This window comes from Panulirus ornatus, chromosome 12 (assembly GCF_036320965.1).
Source record: "Panulirus ornatus isolate Po-2019 chromosome 12, ASM3632096v1, whole genome shotgun sequence".
Lineage (NCBI taxonomy): Eukaryota > Metazoa > Arthropoda > Malacostraca > Decapoda > Palinuridae > Panulirus > Panulirus ornatus.
Genome location: NC_092235.1, coordinates 37498024 through 37520652, shown reverse-complemented (window position 1 = coordinate 37520652; position 22629 = coordinate 37498024). Strand labels below are relative to the sequence as shown.

The 22629-nt window shown below is 43.4% G+C and overlaps 1 protein-coding gene across 1 annotated transcript in view; it reads left to right on the top strand.

Annotated features, from left to right (window-relative positions):
- Positions 1-22629, top strand: part of LOC139752020 (uncharacterized) — a 786065-nt gene that overhangs the window by 644101 nt on the left and 119335 nt on the right. The window contains exon 3 of the mRNA XM_071667797.1: positions 1684-1896. Within this exon, the coding sequence (XP_071523898.1) occupies positions 1817-1896 (80 nt within the window). The 5' untranslated portion in view covers positions 1684-1816. The remainder of the gene's footprint in view (positions 1-1683; positions 1897-22629) is intronic.

Here is a 22629-nt window from a genome sequence, read left to right as displayed (position 1 = left end):
GTATCTAGGACGCCATTTGGTAAACATGCGATTGTCCAAGACAGACAACGAGTGTATCTTAAAGTTATTATGAGGAGAAGATGAATAGTTTACAATTTTTATCAACAGTAAAGTTATCCAATTTGTATAGAACATCACTAATAGTGAGATTATAATTCTTTGTGCATTTAATAATAAAAGATTCAATTATATTTTTCGTGGCACTGGAGTTAGAGTTAATAACCGAGATGGCATTACTCCTGTCAATACAATGATCATAGTTTTTAACGTGATTAAACAAGGCATTTGATTCTTGTCCCGTTCTTATACAATATTTATGTTGCTTAAGTCTAACAGAAAGATCCTTACGAGTCTGCTTAACATAAAACTTATCACAATTTCTACACGGCACTTTATGGATGCGTAAGACAAGAGAACAAATGGGAACATCGATGAAGTTGGTTGACTGGGAGTTCATAACAAGTCGTGGTGATGTGAGGAGATGGAGTAACTTTTTGAAGGTTTGTTGAATGTGTTAGATGATAGAGTGGCAGAAATAGGGCGTTTTGGTCGAGGTGGTGTGCAAAGTGAGAGGGTCAGAAGGATGATTTTGTGAACAGGGAAGAGGTAGTGAAAGCTTTGCGGAAGATGAAGCCGGCAAGGCGGCGGGTTTCGATGGTATTGCAGTAGAATGTATTAAAAAAGAGAGTGACTGTGTTGTTGACCGGATGGTGAGGATATTCAATGTATGTATGGCTCATGGTGAAGTGCCTGAGGATTGGCGGAATGCATGCATAGTGCCATTGTACAAAGGCAAAGGGGATAAATGTGAGTGTTCAAATTACAGAGGTATAAGTTTGTTGAGTATTCCTGGGGAATTATATGGGAGGGTGTTGATTGAGAGTGTGAAGGCATGTACAGAACATCAGATTGGGGAAGAGCAGTGTTGTTTCAGAAATGATAGAGAATGTGTGGATCAGGTGTTTGCTTTGAAGAATGTATGTGAGAAATGCTTAGAAAAACAAATGGATATGGGGTAAACCATGAAATGTTTTGTGACGTTACAAGTATTGGGAAAGCCTGGCCGCAGATGTTCATGACTATCAAATCTATAACCACTGAGTGTACAGCGGGAGCTTCATCGGAGAGAAGTTTAAATGTATACTGCATTTGGTGGGCAATGAAGCCCCGCAAGACGTTTATGGCGAAGCAGTGAGGTTCCGAGAATCGTCTGACTTGGCGTGTATTGTCTGATGTATCCTTAAGTACTTCTTATCAGGGACGGTAAATATACTTACCTGTATGAAGTTGTCTGCCATGAGAATCATCCGGCCTTCTGCCTAGTACATACTCTCCCGATAGGGAACAATATTAACATTTCCCACTCACCCACAGGAACCAGTGCATGTAGCAGCATGTACTATTCTCCCACAGGAACCAGTGCATGTAGCAGCATGTACTATTCTCCCACAGGAACCAGTGCATGTAGCAGCATGTACTATTCTCCCACAGGAACCAGTGCATGTAGCAGCATGTACTATTCTCCCACAGGACACAGTTCTCTTTACTAACGCTTACTTTTCTCCCACAGGGGATAATGCACTGTCCTAACATGTATTAGTTTCTCATAGGGGACATTGCTAACATTTACTACCCTCCCACAGGAAAAAGTACACTGTGCTAACATGTACTACTCTCCCACAGGGGACAGTTCGCCATAGTGTACCACTGCCGCCACAGAATCACAGGGGAAGAATACGCCGCGAAGTTCTCGTCGAGATGGCGTCTTGGCGCAGACTGCACGGCGGACATCCTGCACGAAGTGGCGGTGTGTGCCATGCTGAGACCCGCCCAGCGGACCATCCAGTTGCAAGACGTCTTTAGCACCGAGAGAGAACTGGTCCTGGTCCTGGAGTAGTGAGTACCTTTGCTCATTGCTTGTTGTGGTGTTACAAAGCGCAATATAATCGTTAACCTTAGATTCCACTGGCGATTTGGGTCTCAAGGAGAGAGATTGTATCATGTTGTTTAAGATGTATGGAGAACGTGGTGACAATCGAAGGTTGAACAGTACCTCTAGTGACTAAGAAGAGAGGGATATTGGACTGAGTTATTGGTGACATATGTTAGTGCTGACGAGCGATGTCATGTTAGTGGGTAGAGCGGCAGTCCTACACCGGTCCAGCAGTAGCACACCTCTGTATAATCGCCAGACAAGCTGTTACATTTCTTCGACTGTTTCTCACAGTTTTTCATTGCTATTGATAAGTATCCGCCAGAGTCTAGAAAGATATATTTACAAGGCTTAACGAAGATGACAAATTGTTTTAATCGTTTTATATTGCAATTGTCATTCTAATTTGTTTTATCTTCATCGTTGAATCTGGAATTATTCTTATATTTACCGGTTCCCAATTGGAATTATTCTTACCTCTGGCGAATGTAAATCATAATTTTTCTCACATTTCTAAGTTGTAAATCAGAATATTTACCAGCGGTGGTCACTATGTGTTTCTCTGGTAAGTTGAATTCCACCAATACGATTGAAGAATTAGCATGGATAAGTATTTCTGTCGTGCCTGTTCATGAGTGAACTATATTGATGGTCACTGTGAGGTGGCAGCGCAAGTCTCCTTAAGTGTTATCATAAAGTGTGATGTGTTGGACAGACTAGTACGAAAGATGCAATTGTATTTTTACATCATGTCTGTAATTGCTTATTCTTACTGCGCAGGAAAGGAGTTCAACACTCGTATGCCCCATCTCTTGAACTTCCGTTTCAATCATACAACTTTATAAATCTTTGCATTCTCTCAGTAGTCACAATTTCCCTACCCAGTTTACACAGTTCATGCAATACTCATACTACAAAAATTATTCCCTTTCTCTTTCCTAGCAAGTTTCTTGTGTACTGTTATGTTTTGCCGTCTGGTGACGCTATCCTTGCTTCGAAGAACAGTTAGCTACCATGTTGTTTATTCTGGGGAGTGTGAGCTCCCAGGGAAACATGACTGACCCATGGAAGTGGTGCAATCATTCATGTCCATAGACTACATTGAGTTCCTGAGGAAGATCATGTGAAGATGGTCTTCCATGCTGAAGTCACACGAGTACTCGCGCGTTACAGTTTCTTCTGTTACTTTTATTAGCTTAATCTCATCCTCTAACAGTTCTGTTTCGCCAGGAGGCTGTAGGCTGAGGAAAAGTGTTTTTATTCTATTTGTTCAGGTTAGTTTCATTAGGGTTGGCAGAGGATTCGTCAAATGTCGCAAGACATAGTTCAGTGGTTCACTCCGCTTTCTGGTAATAATACACAAACGACCCTTGACTTCAATGCTGAAGCGAAAAGAGTAATTAGATTTTGGAGTACTGTGAGTCTACTTAATCACTTTCTTTACCTGAGCGTATGAAATGATGTTCATTATCTTGACTGTACGGTCATTATCCTTTTCAAACATACACCAGAAGCATACTCGATTTGAGCTTGGCTGGCTCAGTACGTGACTCAACGGGCCAGCTTGGTCCCCGCTGGAACATATCCCATAACGAGCTAGATGCGTACAAGACCAGTGTCAAATTGTGCAAAATATTGATTCTCGAAGTAACGAAATAGCTCGGTCTGACGGGCATGTTGTACAGCTAACCGCATTAACGTCTGGCAACTTACACCTTCCAAAGGTCAAGGTCATTACGAAGCTCTAAGTCTCTCGCCGTTTCCGTATTTAGTAATTAATCCAGCGCTAACGACATCCACGGCAAAAAGTTTCTTAACAATGTCGTCTTCGATGATGTTGATGATGCCAGTACAGATCTCTCTCTCTCTCTCTCTCTCTCTCTCTCTCTCTCTCTCTCTCTCTCTCTCTCTCTCTCTCTCTCTCTCTCTCTCTCTCTCTCTCTCTCTCTCTCTCTCTCTCTCTCTCTCTCTTTCCCCATATGACAACGACATCGTATCAATGGAACCCTTCCAGTTTTCAGAGATTCATGACTTGATTTATTGATCGAACCTTTAGAAGCAGGTCACCCACTTGCCAGTTTCCCTGCCATGTCTACACATTCACTGCTGGCTATCAATAACATTCTTGATAATTGAAGGGATTTAGGAAGTCAAGAGTTGAACAGCTCATATGGGTAGTTACACACTCAGTAACAGAGGGTCGTATATGCAGATGAGGTCCATCACCATCACCGCCACTACCCTCTGTAGAAGTAGATGATGTAGGAAGGTCCATCATCAAGGGGGCAACATCTTAGATTCTGGATTGGTCTACCACCTCACACAAATGGTCCTTCAGACATGGTACAACTTTTTCTTAATGAAGAATGAGTCAGTTTGGATATTTCCGAGTACGACTAATCACACAAGACCAAAGTGAGTGAGTTCTCTAACCATCGGACACATCTCAGAGGAAATGAACAACACTGCCACACAAGGGACATATTCACCCTTGAGATCAAATGAAGAAGTCACGACATAAGGCTTCAAACCTTAAATAGGACAAGTAAAGAGTTTATTCACCTAGCCTTGATAACAATATCGTTAGGCATACTTAAACATATTTACCATATTTTACACGTGTTCGTGTCTTGTGTTAATCATAATGTTAACTTATAGTTCCATTTGGTACCTCGTAGTACTTCAGATTGTTATCCAACCGAAACACATGTGTGAACCGTGACTAGAGACGAGTATCAAGAGTTGTGAATAGACGTATAACATCCAAATGATCAAAGGTAACATTTACTTGTCTGATTGTATTGTTAACAATTACCACCGGTAAAACACTATTTGAAGAAACATGTTTTCCTATTCAAGCGTAACAATATATATATATATATATATATATATATATATATATATATATATATATATATATATATATATATATATATATATATATATATAAAGAGAGAGAGAGAGAGAGAGAGAGAGAGAGAGAGAGAGAGAGAGAGAGAGAGAGAGAGAGCATGTGAACAAATGTGGCCATTTTTATCTTCTCTGTCGCTTCCTCGCTGAAGCAGAGTAACGATTCTGTTTCCCGTGGAGCGGGGTGGCGCCAGATGTGGATGAAGGCAAGCAGGCAAGGAAGTATAAATATGTACGTATGAGTTGATTGTATATGTTTGTATATGTGCTTGTGCTTGTGTAGGCGTATATATATATATATATATATATATATATATATATATATATATATATATATATATATATATATGTATATATATATATATATATATATATATATATATATATATATATATATATATATATATATATTTTTTTTTTTTTTTTTTTTTGTCGCTGTCTCCCGCGTTTGCGAGGTTGCGCAAGGAAACAGACGAAAGAAATGCCCCCCCCCCCCATACACATGTATATACATACGTCCACACACGCAAATATACATACCTACACAGCTTTCCATGGTTTACCCCAGACGCTTCACATGCCTTGATTCAATCCACTGACAGCACGTCAACCCCGGTATACCACATCGCTCCAATTCACTCTATTCCTTGCCCTCCTTTCACCCTCCTGCATGTTCAGGCCCCGATCACACAAAATCTTTTTCACTCCATCTCTCCACCTCCAATTTGGTCTCCCTCTTCTCCTCGTTCCCTCCACCTCCGACACATATATTCTCTGGGTCAATCTTTCCTCACTCATTCTCTCCATGTGCCCAAACCATTTCAAAACACCCTCTTCTGCTCTCTCAACCACGCTCTTTTTATTTCCAAACATCTCTCTTACCCTTACGTTACTTACTCGATCAAACCACCTCACACCACATATTGTCCTCAAACATCTCATTTCCAGCACATCCATCCTCCTGCGCACAACTCTATCCATAGCCCACGCCTCGCAACCATACAACATTGTTGGAACCACTATTCCTTCAAACATACCCATTTTTGCTTTCCGAGATAATGTTCTCGACTTCCACACATTCTTCAAGGCTCCCAGAATTTTCGCCCCCTCCCCCACCCGATGATCCACTTCCGCTTCCATGGTTCCATCCGCTGCCAGATCCACTCCCAGATATCTAAAACACTTCACTTCCTTCAGTTTTTCTCCATTCAAACTCACCTCCCAATTGACTTGACCCTCAACCCTACTGTACCTAATAACCTTGCTCTTATTCACATTTACTCTTAACTTTCTTCTTCCACACACTTTTCCAAACTCAGTCACCAGCTTCTGCAGTTTCTCACATGAATCAGCCACCAGCGCTATATCATCAACGAACAACAACTGACTCACTTCCCAAGCTCTCTCATCCCCAACAGACTTCATACTTGCCCCTCTTTCCAAAACTCTTGCATTTACCTCCCTAACAACCCCATCCATAAACAAATTAAACAACCATGGAGACATCACACACCCCTGCCGCAAACCTACATTCACTGAGAACCAATCACGTTCCTCTCTTCCTACAGGTACAAATGCCTTACATCCTCGATAAAAACTTTTCACTGCTTCTAACAACTTGCCTCCCACACCATATATTCTTAATACCTTCCACAGAGCATCTCTATCAACTCTATCATATGCCTTCTCCAGATCCATAAATGCTACATACAAATCCATTTGCTTTTCTAACTATTTCTCACATACATTCTTCAAAGCAAACACCTGATCCACACATCCTCTACCACTTCTGAAACCGACACTGCTCTTCCCCAATCTGATGCTCTGTACATGCCTTCACCCTCTCAATCAATACCCTCCCATATAATTTACCAGGAATACTCAACAAACTTATACCTCTGTAATTTGAGCACTCACTCTTATCACCTTTGCCTTTGTACAATGGCACTATGCACGCATTCCGCCAACCTCAGGCACATCACCATGAGTCATACATACATTGAATAACCTTACCAACCAGTCAATAATAAAGTCACCCCCTTTTTTAATAAATTCCACTGCAAAACCATCCAAACCTGCTGCCTTGCCGGCTTTCATCTTCCGGAAAGCTTTTACTACCTCTTCTCTGTTTACCAAATCATTTTCCCTAACCCTCTCACTTTGCACACCAACTCGACCAAAACACCCTATTTCTGCCACTCTATCATCAAACACATTCAACAAACCTTCAAAATACTCACTCCATCTCCTTCTCACATCACCACTACTTGTTATCACCTCCCTATTTGCGCCCTTCACTGAAGTTCCCATTTGCTCCCTTGTCTTACGCACTTTATTTACCTCCTTCCAGAACATCTTTTTATTTTCCCTAAAATTTAATGATACTCTCTCACCCAACTCTCATTTGCCCTCTTTTTCACCTCTTGCACCTTTCTCTTGACCTCCTGTCTCTTTCTTCTATACATCTCCCACTCAATTGCATTTTTTCCCTGCAAAAATCGTCCAAATGCCTCTCTCTTCCCTTTCACTAATAATCTTCCTTCTTCATCCCACCACTCACTACCCTTTCTAATCAATAGAAATATATATATATATATATATATATATATATATATATATATATATATATATATATATATATATATATATATATATATATACACATATATATATATATGTATATATATATATATATATATATATATATATATATATATATATATATATATATATATATATATATATATATATATATATATATATATACATATATATATATATATATATATATATATATATATATATATATATATATATATATATATATATATATATATATATATATATATATATATATATATATATATATATATATATATATATATACACATATATATATATATATATATATATATATATATATATATATATATATATATATATATATATATATATATATATGTATATGTATGTTGGAAAGGATCACAATTTTGCACGTAATCAAGATATTCCAATGAGTTCAGGGGGAAAATGAAACACGACAAGTTCCCAAGCGCACTTTCGTGTAACAATCACATCATCAGGGAAGACACAAGAGAGAATATAACAGTCAGTTGATATACATCAAAGAGACGAAGCTAGGACGCCATTTGGTAAACGTGCGATTGTCCAAGACAGACAACGAGCGTTCATAAACTTATCATTTTACAAATTTTATCAACAATGAAGTTATCTAATTTGTATAGACCATCATTAATATCAAGATGATAATTCTTTGTGTATCTAATAATAGAAAATTCAATGATATTTTTCGTGGTAATAGAGCTAGAGTTAATAACTAAATGGTATTACTCTAGCCAATGCAATGATCATAGTTTTCAACGTGTTGAACAAGGCATTTGATTCTTGTCCTGTTCTTATACTATATTTATGTTGCTTAAGTCTAACAGAAAGATCCTTACCAGTCTGACCAACATAAAATTTATCACAATTTCTACATGGCACTTTATAGATGCATCCAAGAGAATTTTCTGGTGAATTCCTGATTAAGATATTCTTTATAGTATTATTGTTGCTGAAGGCAACATTTTCATTACAGGATTTAAGCAACATGGGAAGTTAAGTAAAACTATTATTAAAAGGGAGAACTAATATATTCTTGGTGTCAATGGGAGGTTTGGGTTCAACTCTATAAAATAATTTCTTTCCTAACTTAAGGGATTATCAATTAAAGATCTACGGTACTTTAACTTAGATCCAACAGAATATATCTTCTCAAACTCATCATCAATAAACTCTGGACTGCAAATACGTAATGCCCAAAGGAACATAGTTTGAAATGATGTTAATCTAACTCTGTCATGTTGAGATGAGTAATAATGGCTATATGAGCATACATTGGTAGGTTTCCTGTATATGCTAATCTTAAACTTGTTTCCTTGCCCATGGATCATGCAATCTAAAAATGTTAACATACTATTATTTTCATTTTCTACAGTAAATTTGATGGAAGGTACTAAATTGTTAAGTAAGGGGAGAAATATTTGTAAATTTTCATTTGTTGGCCAAACACAAAGAACATCATCTACATACCTGAACCAATTTGCATTAGTAGGTAAGATATCCTTCAGTAATTTTGTTTCAAAAAATTCCATGTAAAGATTACTTAGTACAGGTGTAAGAGGGTTACCCATTGCCATACCAAATTTTTGAGCATAATAATCTCCATTGAACTGAACGCGTTCCTATGCACTTTGTTCGTATTCATATACCTCCGCGTTGTACAGTTAGGTTCGATAAAATGCTATCTGTTGGCTATGTGCGTCTGTTGGGAAATAACCGGTGAGACGAAGGGTATTCGAGTACTTAGGATTCGAATAGTTATTTCCTATTAGCCAGGCCCATAGCTTAGCGGTAGCACTCCCGCCTGTTGCACAGGGGTTCCGGGTTTGATCCTGGTTGTTGGAGGTTTGTATGTTCTATGAAGGTGCGCGTTCCTATGCACTTTGTTCGTGTATATATATATTTTTTTTTTCATACTATTCGCCATTTCCCGCATTAGCGAGGTAGCATTAAGAACAGAGGACTGGGCCTTTGAGGGAATATCCTCACCTGGTCCCTTTCTCTGTTCCTTCTTTTGGGAAAAAAAAAAAAATGAGAGGGGGAGGATTTCCAGCCCCCCGCTCCCCTCCCTTTTAGTCGCCTTCTACGACAAGCAGGGAATACGTGGGAAGCATTCTTTCTCCCCTATCCCATATATATATATATATATATATATATATATATATATATATATATATATATATATATATATATATATATATATATATATATATATATGTATATATAAATGTGAGAAATACTTAGAAAAGCAAATGCATTTGTATGTAGCATTTATGGATCTGGAGAAGGCATATGATAGAGTTGATAGAGATGCTCTGTGGAAGGTATTAAGAATATATGGTGTGGGAGGCAAGTTGTTAGAAGCAGTGAAAAGTTTTTATCGAGGATGTAAGGCATGTGTACGTGTAGGAAGAGAGGAAAGTGATTGGTTCTCAGTGAATGTAGGTTTGCGGCAGAGGTGTGTGATGTCTCCATGGTTGTTTAATTTGTTTATGGATGGGGTTGTTAGGGAGGTGAATGCAAGAGTTTTGGAAAGAGGGGCAAGGATGAAGTCTGTTGGGGATGAGAGAGCTTGGGAAGTGAGTCAGTTGTTGTTCGCTGATGATACAGCGCTGGTGGCTGATTCATGTGAGAAACTGCAGAAGCTGGTGACTGAGTTTGGTAAAGTGTGTGAAAGAAGAAAGTTAAGAGTAAATGTGAATAAGAGCAAGGTTATTAGGTACAGTAGGGTTGAGGGTCAAGTCAATTGGGAGGTGAGTTTGAATGGAGAAAAACTGGAGGAAGTGAAGTGTTTTAGATATCTGGGAGTGGATCTGGCAGCGGATGGAACCATGGAAGCGGAAGTGGATCATAGGGTGGGGGAGGGGGCGAAAATTCTGGGAGCCTTGAAGAATGTGTGGAAGTCGAGAACATTATCTCGGAAAGCAAAAATGGGTATGTTTGAAGGAATAGTGGTTCCAACAATGTTGTATGGTTGCGAGGCGTGGACTATGGATAGAGTTGTGCGCAGGAGGATGGATGTGCTGGAAATGAGATGTTTGAGGACAATGTGTGGTGTGAGGTGGTTTGATCGAGTAAGTAACGTAAGGGTAAGAGAGATGTGTGGAAATTAAAAGAGCGTGGTTGAGAGAGCAGAAGAGGGTGTTTTGAAATGGTTTGGTCACATGGAGAGAATGAGTGAGGAAAGATTGACCAAGAGGATATATGTGTCGGAGGTGGAGGGAACGAGGAGAAGAGGGAGACCAAATTGGAGGTGGAAAGATGGAGTGAAGGGGATTTTGTGTGATCGGGGCCTGAACATGCAGAAGGGTGAAAGGAGGGCAAGGAATAGAGTGAATTGGAGCGATGTGGAATACCGGGGTTGACGTGCTGTCAGTGGATTGAATCAAGGCATGTGAAGCGTCTGGGGTAAACCATGGAAAGCTGTGTAGGTATGTATATTTGCGTGTGTGGACGTATGTGTGTGCATGTGTGTAGGGGTGGGTTGGGCCATTTCTTTCGTCTGTTTCCTTGCGCTACCTCGCAAACGCGGGAGACAGCGACAAAGCAAAAAAAAGGAAGCAGTGAAAAGTTTTTATCGAGGATGTAAGGCATGTGTACGGGTAGGAAGAGAGTAAAGTGATTGGTTCTCAGTGAATGTAGGTTTGCGGCAGGGGTGTGTGATGTCTCCATGGTTGTTTAATTTGTTTATGGATGGGGTTGTTAGGGAGGTGAATGCAAGAGTTTTGGAAAGAGGGGCAAGTATGAAGTCTGTTGGGGATGAGAGAGCTTGGGAAGTGAGTCAGTTGTTGTTCGCTGATGATACAGCGCTGGTGGCTGATTCATGTGAGAAACTGCAGAAGCTGGTGACTGAGTTTGGTAAAGTGTGTGGAAGAAGAAAGTTAAGAGTAAATGTGAATAAGAGCAAGGTTATTAGGTACAGTAGGGTTGAGGGTCAAGTCAATTGGGAGGTGAGTTTGAATGGAGAAAAACTGGAGGAAGTGAAGTGTTTTAGATATCTGGGAGTGGATCTGGCAGCGGATGGAACCATGGAAGCGGAAGTGGATCATAGGGTGGGGGAGGGGGCGAAATTTCTGGGGGCCTTGAAGAATGTGTGGAAGTCGAGAACATTATCTCGGAAAGCAAAAATGGGTATGTTTGAAGGAATAGTGGTTCCAACAATGTTGTATGGTTGCGAGGCGTGGGCTATGGATAGAGTTGTGCACAGGAGGATGGATGTGCTGGAAATGAGATGTTTGAGGACAATGTGTGGTGTGAGGTGGTTTGATCGAGTGAGTAACGTAAGGGTAAGAGAGATGTGTGGAAATAAAAAGAGCGTGGTTGAGAGAGCAGAAGAGGGTGTTTTGAAGTGGTTTGGGCACATGGAGAGAATGAGTGAGGAAAGATTGACCAAGAGGATATATGTGTCGGAGGTGGAGGGAACGAGGAGAAGAGGGAGACCAAATTGGAGGTGGAAAGATGGAGTGAAGGGGATTTTGTGTGATCGGGGCCTGAACATGCAGGAGGGTGAAAGGAGGGCAAGGAATAGAGTGAATTGGAGCGATGTGGTATACCGGGGTTGACGTGCTGTCAGTGGATTGAATCAAGGAATGTGAAGCGTCTGGGGTAAACCATGGAAAGCTGTGTAGGTATGTATATTTGCGTGTGTGGACGTATGTATATACATGTGTATGGGGGGGGGTTGGGCCATTTCTTTCGTCTGTTTCCTTGCGCTACCTCGCAAACGCGGGAGACAGCGACAAAGTATAATAAAATAATAATAAAAATATATACATATATATATATATATATATATATATATATATATATATATATATATATATATATATATATATATATATATATATATATATATATGGTTTCGGTGCATTATTACATGACAGCTAGAGACTGAGTGTGAACGAATGGGGCCTTTGGTGTCTTTTCCTAGCGCTACCTCGCACACATGAGGGGGAGGGGGTTGATATTCCATGTGTGGCGAGGTGGCAATGGGAACAAATAAAGGCAGACAGTATGAATTGTGTACATGTGTATATATGTATATGTCTGTGTGTGTATATATATGTGTACATTGAGATGTATAGGTATGTATATTTGCGTGTGTGGACGTGTATGTATATACATGTGTATGAGGGCGGGTTGGGCCATTCTTTCGTCTGTTCCCTTGCGCTACCTCGCTAACGCGGGAGACAGCGACAAAGCAAAATAGATAAATAAATAGAATATATATATATATATATATATATATATATATATATATATATATATATATATATATATATATATATATATATATATATATATATATATATATATATATATATGGAATGAATCCACATCAGTAAAATGCTGTGCTCCATAATTTCGTATTTCAGTAACTGATAAGAACAAATTTCTCATTTTCGAAAAGAATGACAATATCATTTGTAATCTGATTGTTCCAAATACTTGAGACATCATCGACTAATGACTCTCAGGAATTTCCCTTTCACTAGACTGGCCATCACATGACCTGTTCGAGAACACGTCTCCGCATCGCATGACTTATCGTTACCTCCCACCTTCATTTAATCCCTTGATTGCTCAGTATCAGAGAAATGATGCCTTCTTTGCATCTTAAATCAATTCAATATAATATATTCTCCCTAAACGACATATGTGTATCAACCGAAAATCCCGCTAGCAAATATAATGATCTAATGATTCGTTGGGATGATGAGTGGATGTGCGAGCAACACTCGTTGCTGGCAGGGATGGTGTACCTCTGCCAGAGTATGATACTTGTTATCATTCTAAAACAGGATTATACATTACATGCACATAGCACAAAAAACACCTTATGTTTCCTTTCCAGCCATTATTTCACGCTTCATATATTAATGATACAACAAAAAACAAACTTTTCTCTTATTACCAATAACTTGCACACTATTGTTTCTATTCTCCAAGACTAACTGAATTTCATGTCTTCGTTGGTCAGTTTTACGGTATCAAAGACAGAGTAAGAGCTGCCAGAGCACATAGCCAGACGAGAGACGCTTGATCCCTCTTGGCTACAGAAGTGGGATGACCAGCACTAACACACCCACCACAGGCTCGAACACTTCCACCACAGACACCAACACTTCAACCACAGACACCAACACTTCCACCACAGGCACCAACACTTTCACCACAGGCTCGAACACTTCCACCACAGACACCAACACTCTCACCTCAGACACCAACACTTCAACCACAGGCACCAACACTTCCACCACAGGCACCAATACTTCCACCACAAACACCAACACTTCCACCACAGACACCAACACTTCCACCACAGGCACCAACACTTCCACCATAGACACCAACACTTCCACCCCAGGCACTAACACTTCCACCACAGACACCATCACTTCCACCACAGGCACCAACACTTCCACCACAGGCACTAACACTTCCACCACAGACACCAACACTTCCACCACAGACACCAACACTTCCACCACAGGCACCAACACTTTCACCACAGACACCAACACTTCCACCACAGACACCAACACTTCCACCACAGGCACCAACACTTCCACCACAGACACCAATACTTCCACCACAGGCACCAACACTGCCACCACAGACACCATCACTTCCACCACAGAAACCAACACTTCCACCACGAGGCACCAACACTTCCACCACAGACACCAACACTTCCACCACAGACACCAACACTTCCACCACAGACACCAATACTTCTACCACAGGCACCAACACTTCCACCAAAGACACCAACACTTCCACCACAGACACCAACACCTCCACAACAGGCACCAACACTTCCACCACAGGCACCAATACTTCCACCACAGACACCATCACTTCCACCACAGAAACCAACACTTCCACCTCAGACACCAACACTTCCACCACAGGCACCAACACTTCCACCACAGACACCAACACTTCCACCACAGACACCATCACTTCCACCACAGACACCATCACTTCCACCACAGAAACCAACACTTCGACCACAGGCACCAACACTTCCACCACAGACACCAACACTTCCACCACAGACACCAACACTTCCACCACAGACACCAACACTTCCACCACAGACACCATCACTTCCACCACAGACACCAACACTTCCATCACGGACACCAACACTTCCACCACAGACACCATCACTTCCGCCACAGACACCAATACTTACACCACAGACACCAACACTTCCACCACAGGCACTAACACTTCCACCACAGACACCATCACTTCCACCACAGACACCAACACTTCCACCACAGGCACCAACACTTTCACCACAGACACCAACACTTCCACCACAGACACCAACACTTCCACCACAGGCACCAACACTTCCACCACAGACACCAACTCTGCCACCACAGACACCATCACTTCCACCACAGACACCAACACTTCCACCACAGGCACCAACACTGCCACCACAGGTACCAACACTGCCACCACAGACACCAACATTTCCACCACAGACACCAACATTTCCACCACAGGCACCAACACTGCCACCACAGGCAGCAACACTTCCACCACGAGGCACCAACACTTCCACCACAGACACCAACACTTCCACCACAGACACGAACACTTCCACCACAGACACCAATACTTCCACCACAGGCACCAACACTTCCACCACAGACACCATCACTTCCACCACAGAAACTAACACTTCCACCACGAGGCACCAACACTTCCACCACAGACACCAACACTTCCACCACAGACACCAACACTTCCACCACAGACACCAACACTTCCACCACAGACACCAACACTTCCACCACAGACACCATCACTTCCACCACAGACACCAACACCTCCATCACAGACACCAATACTTCCACCACAGGCACCATCACTTCCGCCACAGACACCAATACTTACACCACAGACACCAACACTTCCACCACAGGCACTAACACTTCCACCACAGACACCATCACTTCCACCACAGACACCAACACTTCCACCACAGGCACCAACACTTTCACCACAGACACCAACACTTCCACCACAGACACCAACACTTCCTCCACAGGCACCAACACTTCCACCACAGACACCAACTCTGCCACCACAGACACCATCACTTCCACCACAGACACCAACACTTCCACCACAGGCTCCAACACTGCCACCACAGGTACAAACACTGCCACCACAGACACCAACATTTCCACCACAGACACCAACATTTCCACCACAGGCACCAACACTGCCACCACAGGCAGCAACACTTCCACCACGAGGCACCAACACTTCCACCACAGACACCAACACTTCCACCACAGACACGAACACTTCCACCACAGACACCAATACTTCCACCACAGGCACCAACACTTCCACCACAGACACCATCACTTCCACCACAGAAACCAACACTTCCACCACGAGGCACCAACACTTCCACCACAGACACCAACACTTCCACCACAGACACCAACACTTCCACCACAGACTCCAATACTTCCACCACAGGCACCAACACTTCCACCAAAGACACCAACACTTCCACCACAGACACCAACACCTCCACAACAGGCGCCAATACTTCCACCACAGGCACCAATATTTCCACCACAGACACCAACACTTCCACCACAGACACCATCACTTCCACCACAGACACCAACACTTCCACCTCAGACACCAACACTTCCACCACAGACACCATCACTTCCACCACAGACACCAACACTTCCACCACGGACACCAAGACTTACATCACAGACACCAACACTTCCACCACAGACACCATCACTTCCGCCACAGACACCAATACTTACACCACAGACACCAACACTTCCACCACAGGCACTAACACTTCCACCACAGACACCATCACTTCCACCACAGACACCAACACTTCCACCACAGGCACCAACACTTTCACCATAGACACCAACACTTCCACCACAGACACCAACACTTCCACCACGAGGCACCAACACTTCCATCACAGACACCAACACTGCCACTACAGACACCATCACTTCCACCAAAGACACCAGCACTTCCACCACAGGCACCAACACTGCCACCACAGACACCATCACTTCCACCACAGAAACCAACACTTCCACCACGAGGCACCAACACTTCCACCACAGACACCAGCACTTCCACCACAGGCACCAACACTGCCACCACAGGCACCAACACTGCCACCACAGACACCATCACGTCCACCACAGGTACCAACAATTCCACCACGAGGCACCAACACTTCCACCACAGACACCAGCACTTCCACCACAGGCACCAACACTGCCACCACAGGCACCAACACTTCCACCACAGACACCAACACTCTCACCTCAGGCACCAACACTTCCACCACATGCACCAACACTTTAACCACAGGCACCAACACTTCCACCACAGGCACCAACACTTCCACCACAGACACCAACACTTCCACCACAGACACCAACACTTCCACCACAGACACCAATACTTCCACCACAGACACCAACACTTCCACCACAGACACCAACACTTCCACCACAGACACCAATACTTCCACCAAAGACACCATCACTTCCGCCACAGACACCAATACTTCCACCACAGGCACCAATACTTCCACCACAAACACCAACACTTCCACCACAGGCACCAACACTTCCACCACAGACACCAACACTTCCACCACAGGCACCAACACTTCCACCACAGACACCATCACTTCCGCCACAGACACCAATACTTCCACCACAGGCACCAATACTTCCACCACAGACACCAACACTTCCACCACAGGCACCAACACTTCCACCACAGACACCAACACTTCCACCACAGACACCATCACTGCCACCACAGAAACCAACACTTCCACCACAGAAACCAACACTTCCACCACAGGCACCAACACTTCCACCACAGACACCAACACTTCCACAACAGACACCATCACTTCCACCACAGACACCAACACTTCCATCACAGACACCAACACTTCCACCACAGACACCATCACTTCCGCCACAGACACCAATACTTACACCACAGACACCAACACTTCCACCACAGGCACTAACACTTCCACCACAGGACACACTCACCACAGACCAACCTTCCACCACAGGCACCAACACTTTCACCACAGACACAAACACTTCCACCACAGACACCAACACTTCCACCACAGGCACCAACACTTCCATCACAGACACCAACACTGCCACCACAGACACCATCACTTCCACCACAGACACCAACACTTCCACCACAGGCACCAACACTGCCACCACAGGCACCAACACTGCCACCACAGACACCATCACGTCCACCACAGATACCAACGATTCCACCACGAGGCACTAACACTGCCACCACAGATACCAACATTTCCACCACAGGCACCAACACTGCCACAACAGGCAGCAACACTTCCACCACGAGGCACCAACACTTCCACCACAGACACCAACACATCCACCACAGACACGAACACTTCCACCACAGACACCAATACTTCCACCACAGGCACCAACACTGCCACCACAGACACCATCACTTCCACCACAGAAACCAACACTTCCACCACGAGGCACCAACACTTCCACCACAGACACCAACACTTGCACCACAGACACCAACACTTCCACCACAGACACCAATACTTCTACCACAGGCACCAACACTTCCACCAAAGACACCAACACTTCCACCACAGACACCAACACCTCCACAACAGGCACCAACACTTCCACCACAGGCACCAATACTTCCACCACAGACACCAACACTTCCACCACAGACACCATCACTTCCACCACAGACGCCAACACTTCCACCTCAGACACCAACACTTCCACCACAGGCACCAACACTTCCACCACAGACACCAGCACTTCCACCACAGACATCATCACTTCCACCACAGACACCATCACTTCCACCACAGAAACCAACACTTCCACTACAGGCACCAACACTTCCACCACAGACACCAACACTTCCACCACAGACACCAACACTTCCACCACAGACACCAACACTTCCACCACAGACACCATCACTTCCACCACAGACACCAACACCTCCATCACAGACACCAATACTTCCACCACAGGCACCATCACTTCCGCCACAGACACCAATACTTACACCACAGACACCAACACTTCCACCACAGGCACTAACACTTCCACCACAGACACCATCACTTCCACCACAGACACCAACACTTCCACCACAGGCACCAACACTTTCACTACAGACACCAACACTTCCACCACAGACACCAACACTTCCTCCACAGGCACCAACACTTCCACCACAGACACCAACTCTGCCACCACAGACACCATCACTTCCACCACAGACACCAACACTTCCACCACAGGCTCCAACACTGCCACCACAGGTACAAACACTGCCACCACAGACACCAACATTTCCACCACAGACACCAACATTTCCACCACAGGCACCAACACTGCCACCACAGGCAGCAACACTTCCACCACGAGGCACCAACACTTCCACCACAGACACCAACACTTCCACCACAGACACGAACACTTCCACCACAGACACCAATACTTCCACCACAGGCACCAACACTTCCACCACAGACACCATCACTTCCACCACAGAAACTAACACTTCCACCACGAGGCACCAACACTTCCACCACAGACACCAACACTTCCACCACAGACACCAACACTTCCACCACAGACACCAACACTTCCACCACAGACACCAACACTTCCACCACAGACACCATCACTTCCACCACAGACACCAACACCTCCATCACAGACACCAATACTTCCACCACAGGCACCATCACTTCCGCCACAGACACCAATACTTACACCACAGACACCAACACTTCCACCACAGGCACTAACACTTCCACCACAGACACCATCACTTCCACCACAGACACCAACACTTCCACCACAGGCACCAACACTTTCACCACAGACACCAACACTTCCACCACAGACACCAACACTTCCTCCACAGGCACCAACACTTCCACCACAGACACCAACTCTGCCACCACAGACACCATCACTTCCACCACAGACACCAACACTTCCACCACAGGCTCCAACACTGCCACCACAGGTACAAACACTGCCACCACAGACACCAACATTTCCACCACAGACACCAACATTTCCACCACAGGCACCAACACTGCCACCACAGGCAGCAACACTTCCACCACGAGGCACCAACACTTCCACCACAGACACCAACACTTCCACCACAGACACGAACACTTCCACCACAGACACCAATACTTCCACCACAGGCACCAACACTTCCACCACAGACACCATCACTTCCACCACAGAAACCAACACTTCCACCACGAGGCACCAACACTTCCACCACAGACACCAACACTTCCACCACAGACACCAACACTTCCACCACAGACTCCAATACTTCCACCACAGGCACCAACACTTCCACCAAAGACACCAACACTTCCACCACAGACACCAACACCTCCACAACAGGCGCCAATACTTCCACCACAGGCACCAATATTTCCACCACAGACACCAACACTTCCACCACAGACACCATCACTTCCACCACAGACACCAACACTTCCACCTCAGACACCAACACTTCCACCACAGACACCATCACTTCCACCACAGACACCAACACTTCCACCACGGACACCAAGACTTACATCACAGACACCAACACTTCCACCACAGACACCATCACTTCCGCCACAGACACCAATACTTACACCACAGACACCAACACTTCCACCACAGGCACTAACACTTCCACCACAGACACCATCACTTCCACCACAGACACCAACACTTCCACCACAGGCACCAACACTTTCACCATAGACACCAACACTTCCACCACAGACACCAACACTTCCGCCACGAGGCACCAACACTTCCACCACAGACACCAACACTGTCACCACAGACACCATCACTTCCACCAAAGACACCAGCACTTCCACCACAGGCACCATCACTGCCACCACAGACACCATCACTTCCACCACAGAAACCAACACTTCCACCACGAGGCACCAACACTTCCACCACAGACACCAGCACTTCCACCACAGGCACCAACACTTCCACTACAGGCAGATATGGTTAGAATGAGTGAGGAAAACTTGACAAAGAGAATTTATGTATCAGAAATAGTGAACAAGGAAAAAGGGGAGACCAACTTGGAGATGGAAATGTTGAGTGAAAGATTTCTTAAGCGATCGAGGCCTATGCATGCACGAGAGTGAAAGCCGCGCAGGGGATGAAGAAAATTGGAACAATATGGTATACGCGGGTCGACCTGCTCTCGACGGATTGAACAAGAGCATGTGAAGCGTTCTGGGTATATCATGCAGGGGTCTGTAGGGCCTGGTTTTGGATAGGGAGCTGTAGTTTCGGTACATCACACATAACAGAAAGAATGGATTTTAGCGGATGCGGCCTTTGTTCATCTATTCCTGGGGCTACGTCACTAAAGCGGAAGAGAGCGATCAAATGTGGTTTCAGAAGTAGTAGAGGATGTGTGGATCAGGTGTGTGCTTTGAAGAATGTGTGTGAGAAATGCTTAGAAAGACAGGTGGATCTGTATGTAGCATTTATGGATCTGGAGAAGGCATATGATAGGTTGATGGAGATGCTTTGTGGAAGGTCTTAAGAGTATGTCGTGTGGGAGTTAAGCTGATAGAAGCAGTAAAAAGTTTTCACCGACGACGTAAGGCATGTGAACGGGTAGGAAGAGAGGAGAGTGAGTGGTTTCCAGGGAAGGTCGGTTTGCGGCTAGGGTACGTGATCTCTTCATGGCTGTTTAATTTGTTTATGAATGTGGTAGTTAGAGAGGTAAATGCAAGGGGTGAGGTAGTGACAGAAATAGATGAAGGCAAGTAAGTATCAATGCGTACATGTATATATATATGTATTTGTTTGCTTATGTTTTTTTTTATTATTTTCATTCATTTTTTTTTCCGTATGTATATGTGCTTAAATGTGTGTGTATGGGCCATTATTTGCAAATTTCCTGGCGCTATCTTCCTACGAGTCCACGGGGAAAATGAAACACGATAAATTCCCAAGTGCTCTTTCGTGTAATAATCACATCATCAGGGGAGACACAAGAGAGAAATATAAGTCAGTTGATATACAACGAAGAGACGTAGCTAGGACGTCATTTAGTAAACATGCAATTGTCCAAGGCAGACAACAAGCGTATCATAAACGTATGTGGACAAGAAGGTGAATTATTTACAAATTTCATCAACAATAAAGTTATCTAATTTGCATAGACCATCACTAATATCAAGACTATAATTCTTTGTGTATTTGAAAATAGAAGATTCAGTGATATTTCTCGTGGTACTGGAGTTAGAGTTAATAACTGAAATGGCATTACTCCAGTCAATACAATGATCACAGTTTTTAATGTGATTAAACAAGGCATATGATTCTTGTCCTGTTCTTATAATATATCTATGTTGCTTAAGTCTAACAGAAAGATCCTTACCAGTCTTCCCAACATAAAACTTATCACAATTTCTCCATGGCACTGTATAGATGCACCCAGGAGAATTTTCTAGTGAGTTACTGATTAAGATATTCTTTATAGTATTATTGTTGCTGAAGGCAACATATACATTAAAGGATTTAAAAAACATGGGAAATGAAGTAAAATTCTTATCAAAAGGGAGAACTAAAAGATTCTTGGTGTCAATGGGAGGTTTGAGCTCAACTCTATGAAATCATTCTTTGCTAACTTAAGGGACTTATCAATGAAAAATCTAGGGTGCTTTAACTTAGATCCAATGTAACATATCTTCTCAAACTCTTCATCAATAAACTCTGGACTGCAAATAGGTAATGCCCTAAGGAACAGATTGAAATGATGATAATTTAACTCAGTCATGTTGAGATGAGTAATAATGGATATATGGGGATACATTAGTAGGTTTTCTATATTTGCTGAACATGACAGCTAGAGACTGAGTATGAACGAATATGGCCTTTGTTGTCATTTCCTAGCCCCACCTCGCGCGCTTGCCAGGAGAAGAGGGTTGTCATTTCATATATATATATATATATATATATATATATATATATATATATATATATATATATATATATATATAT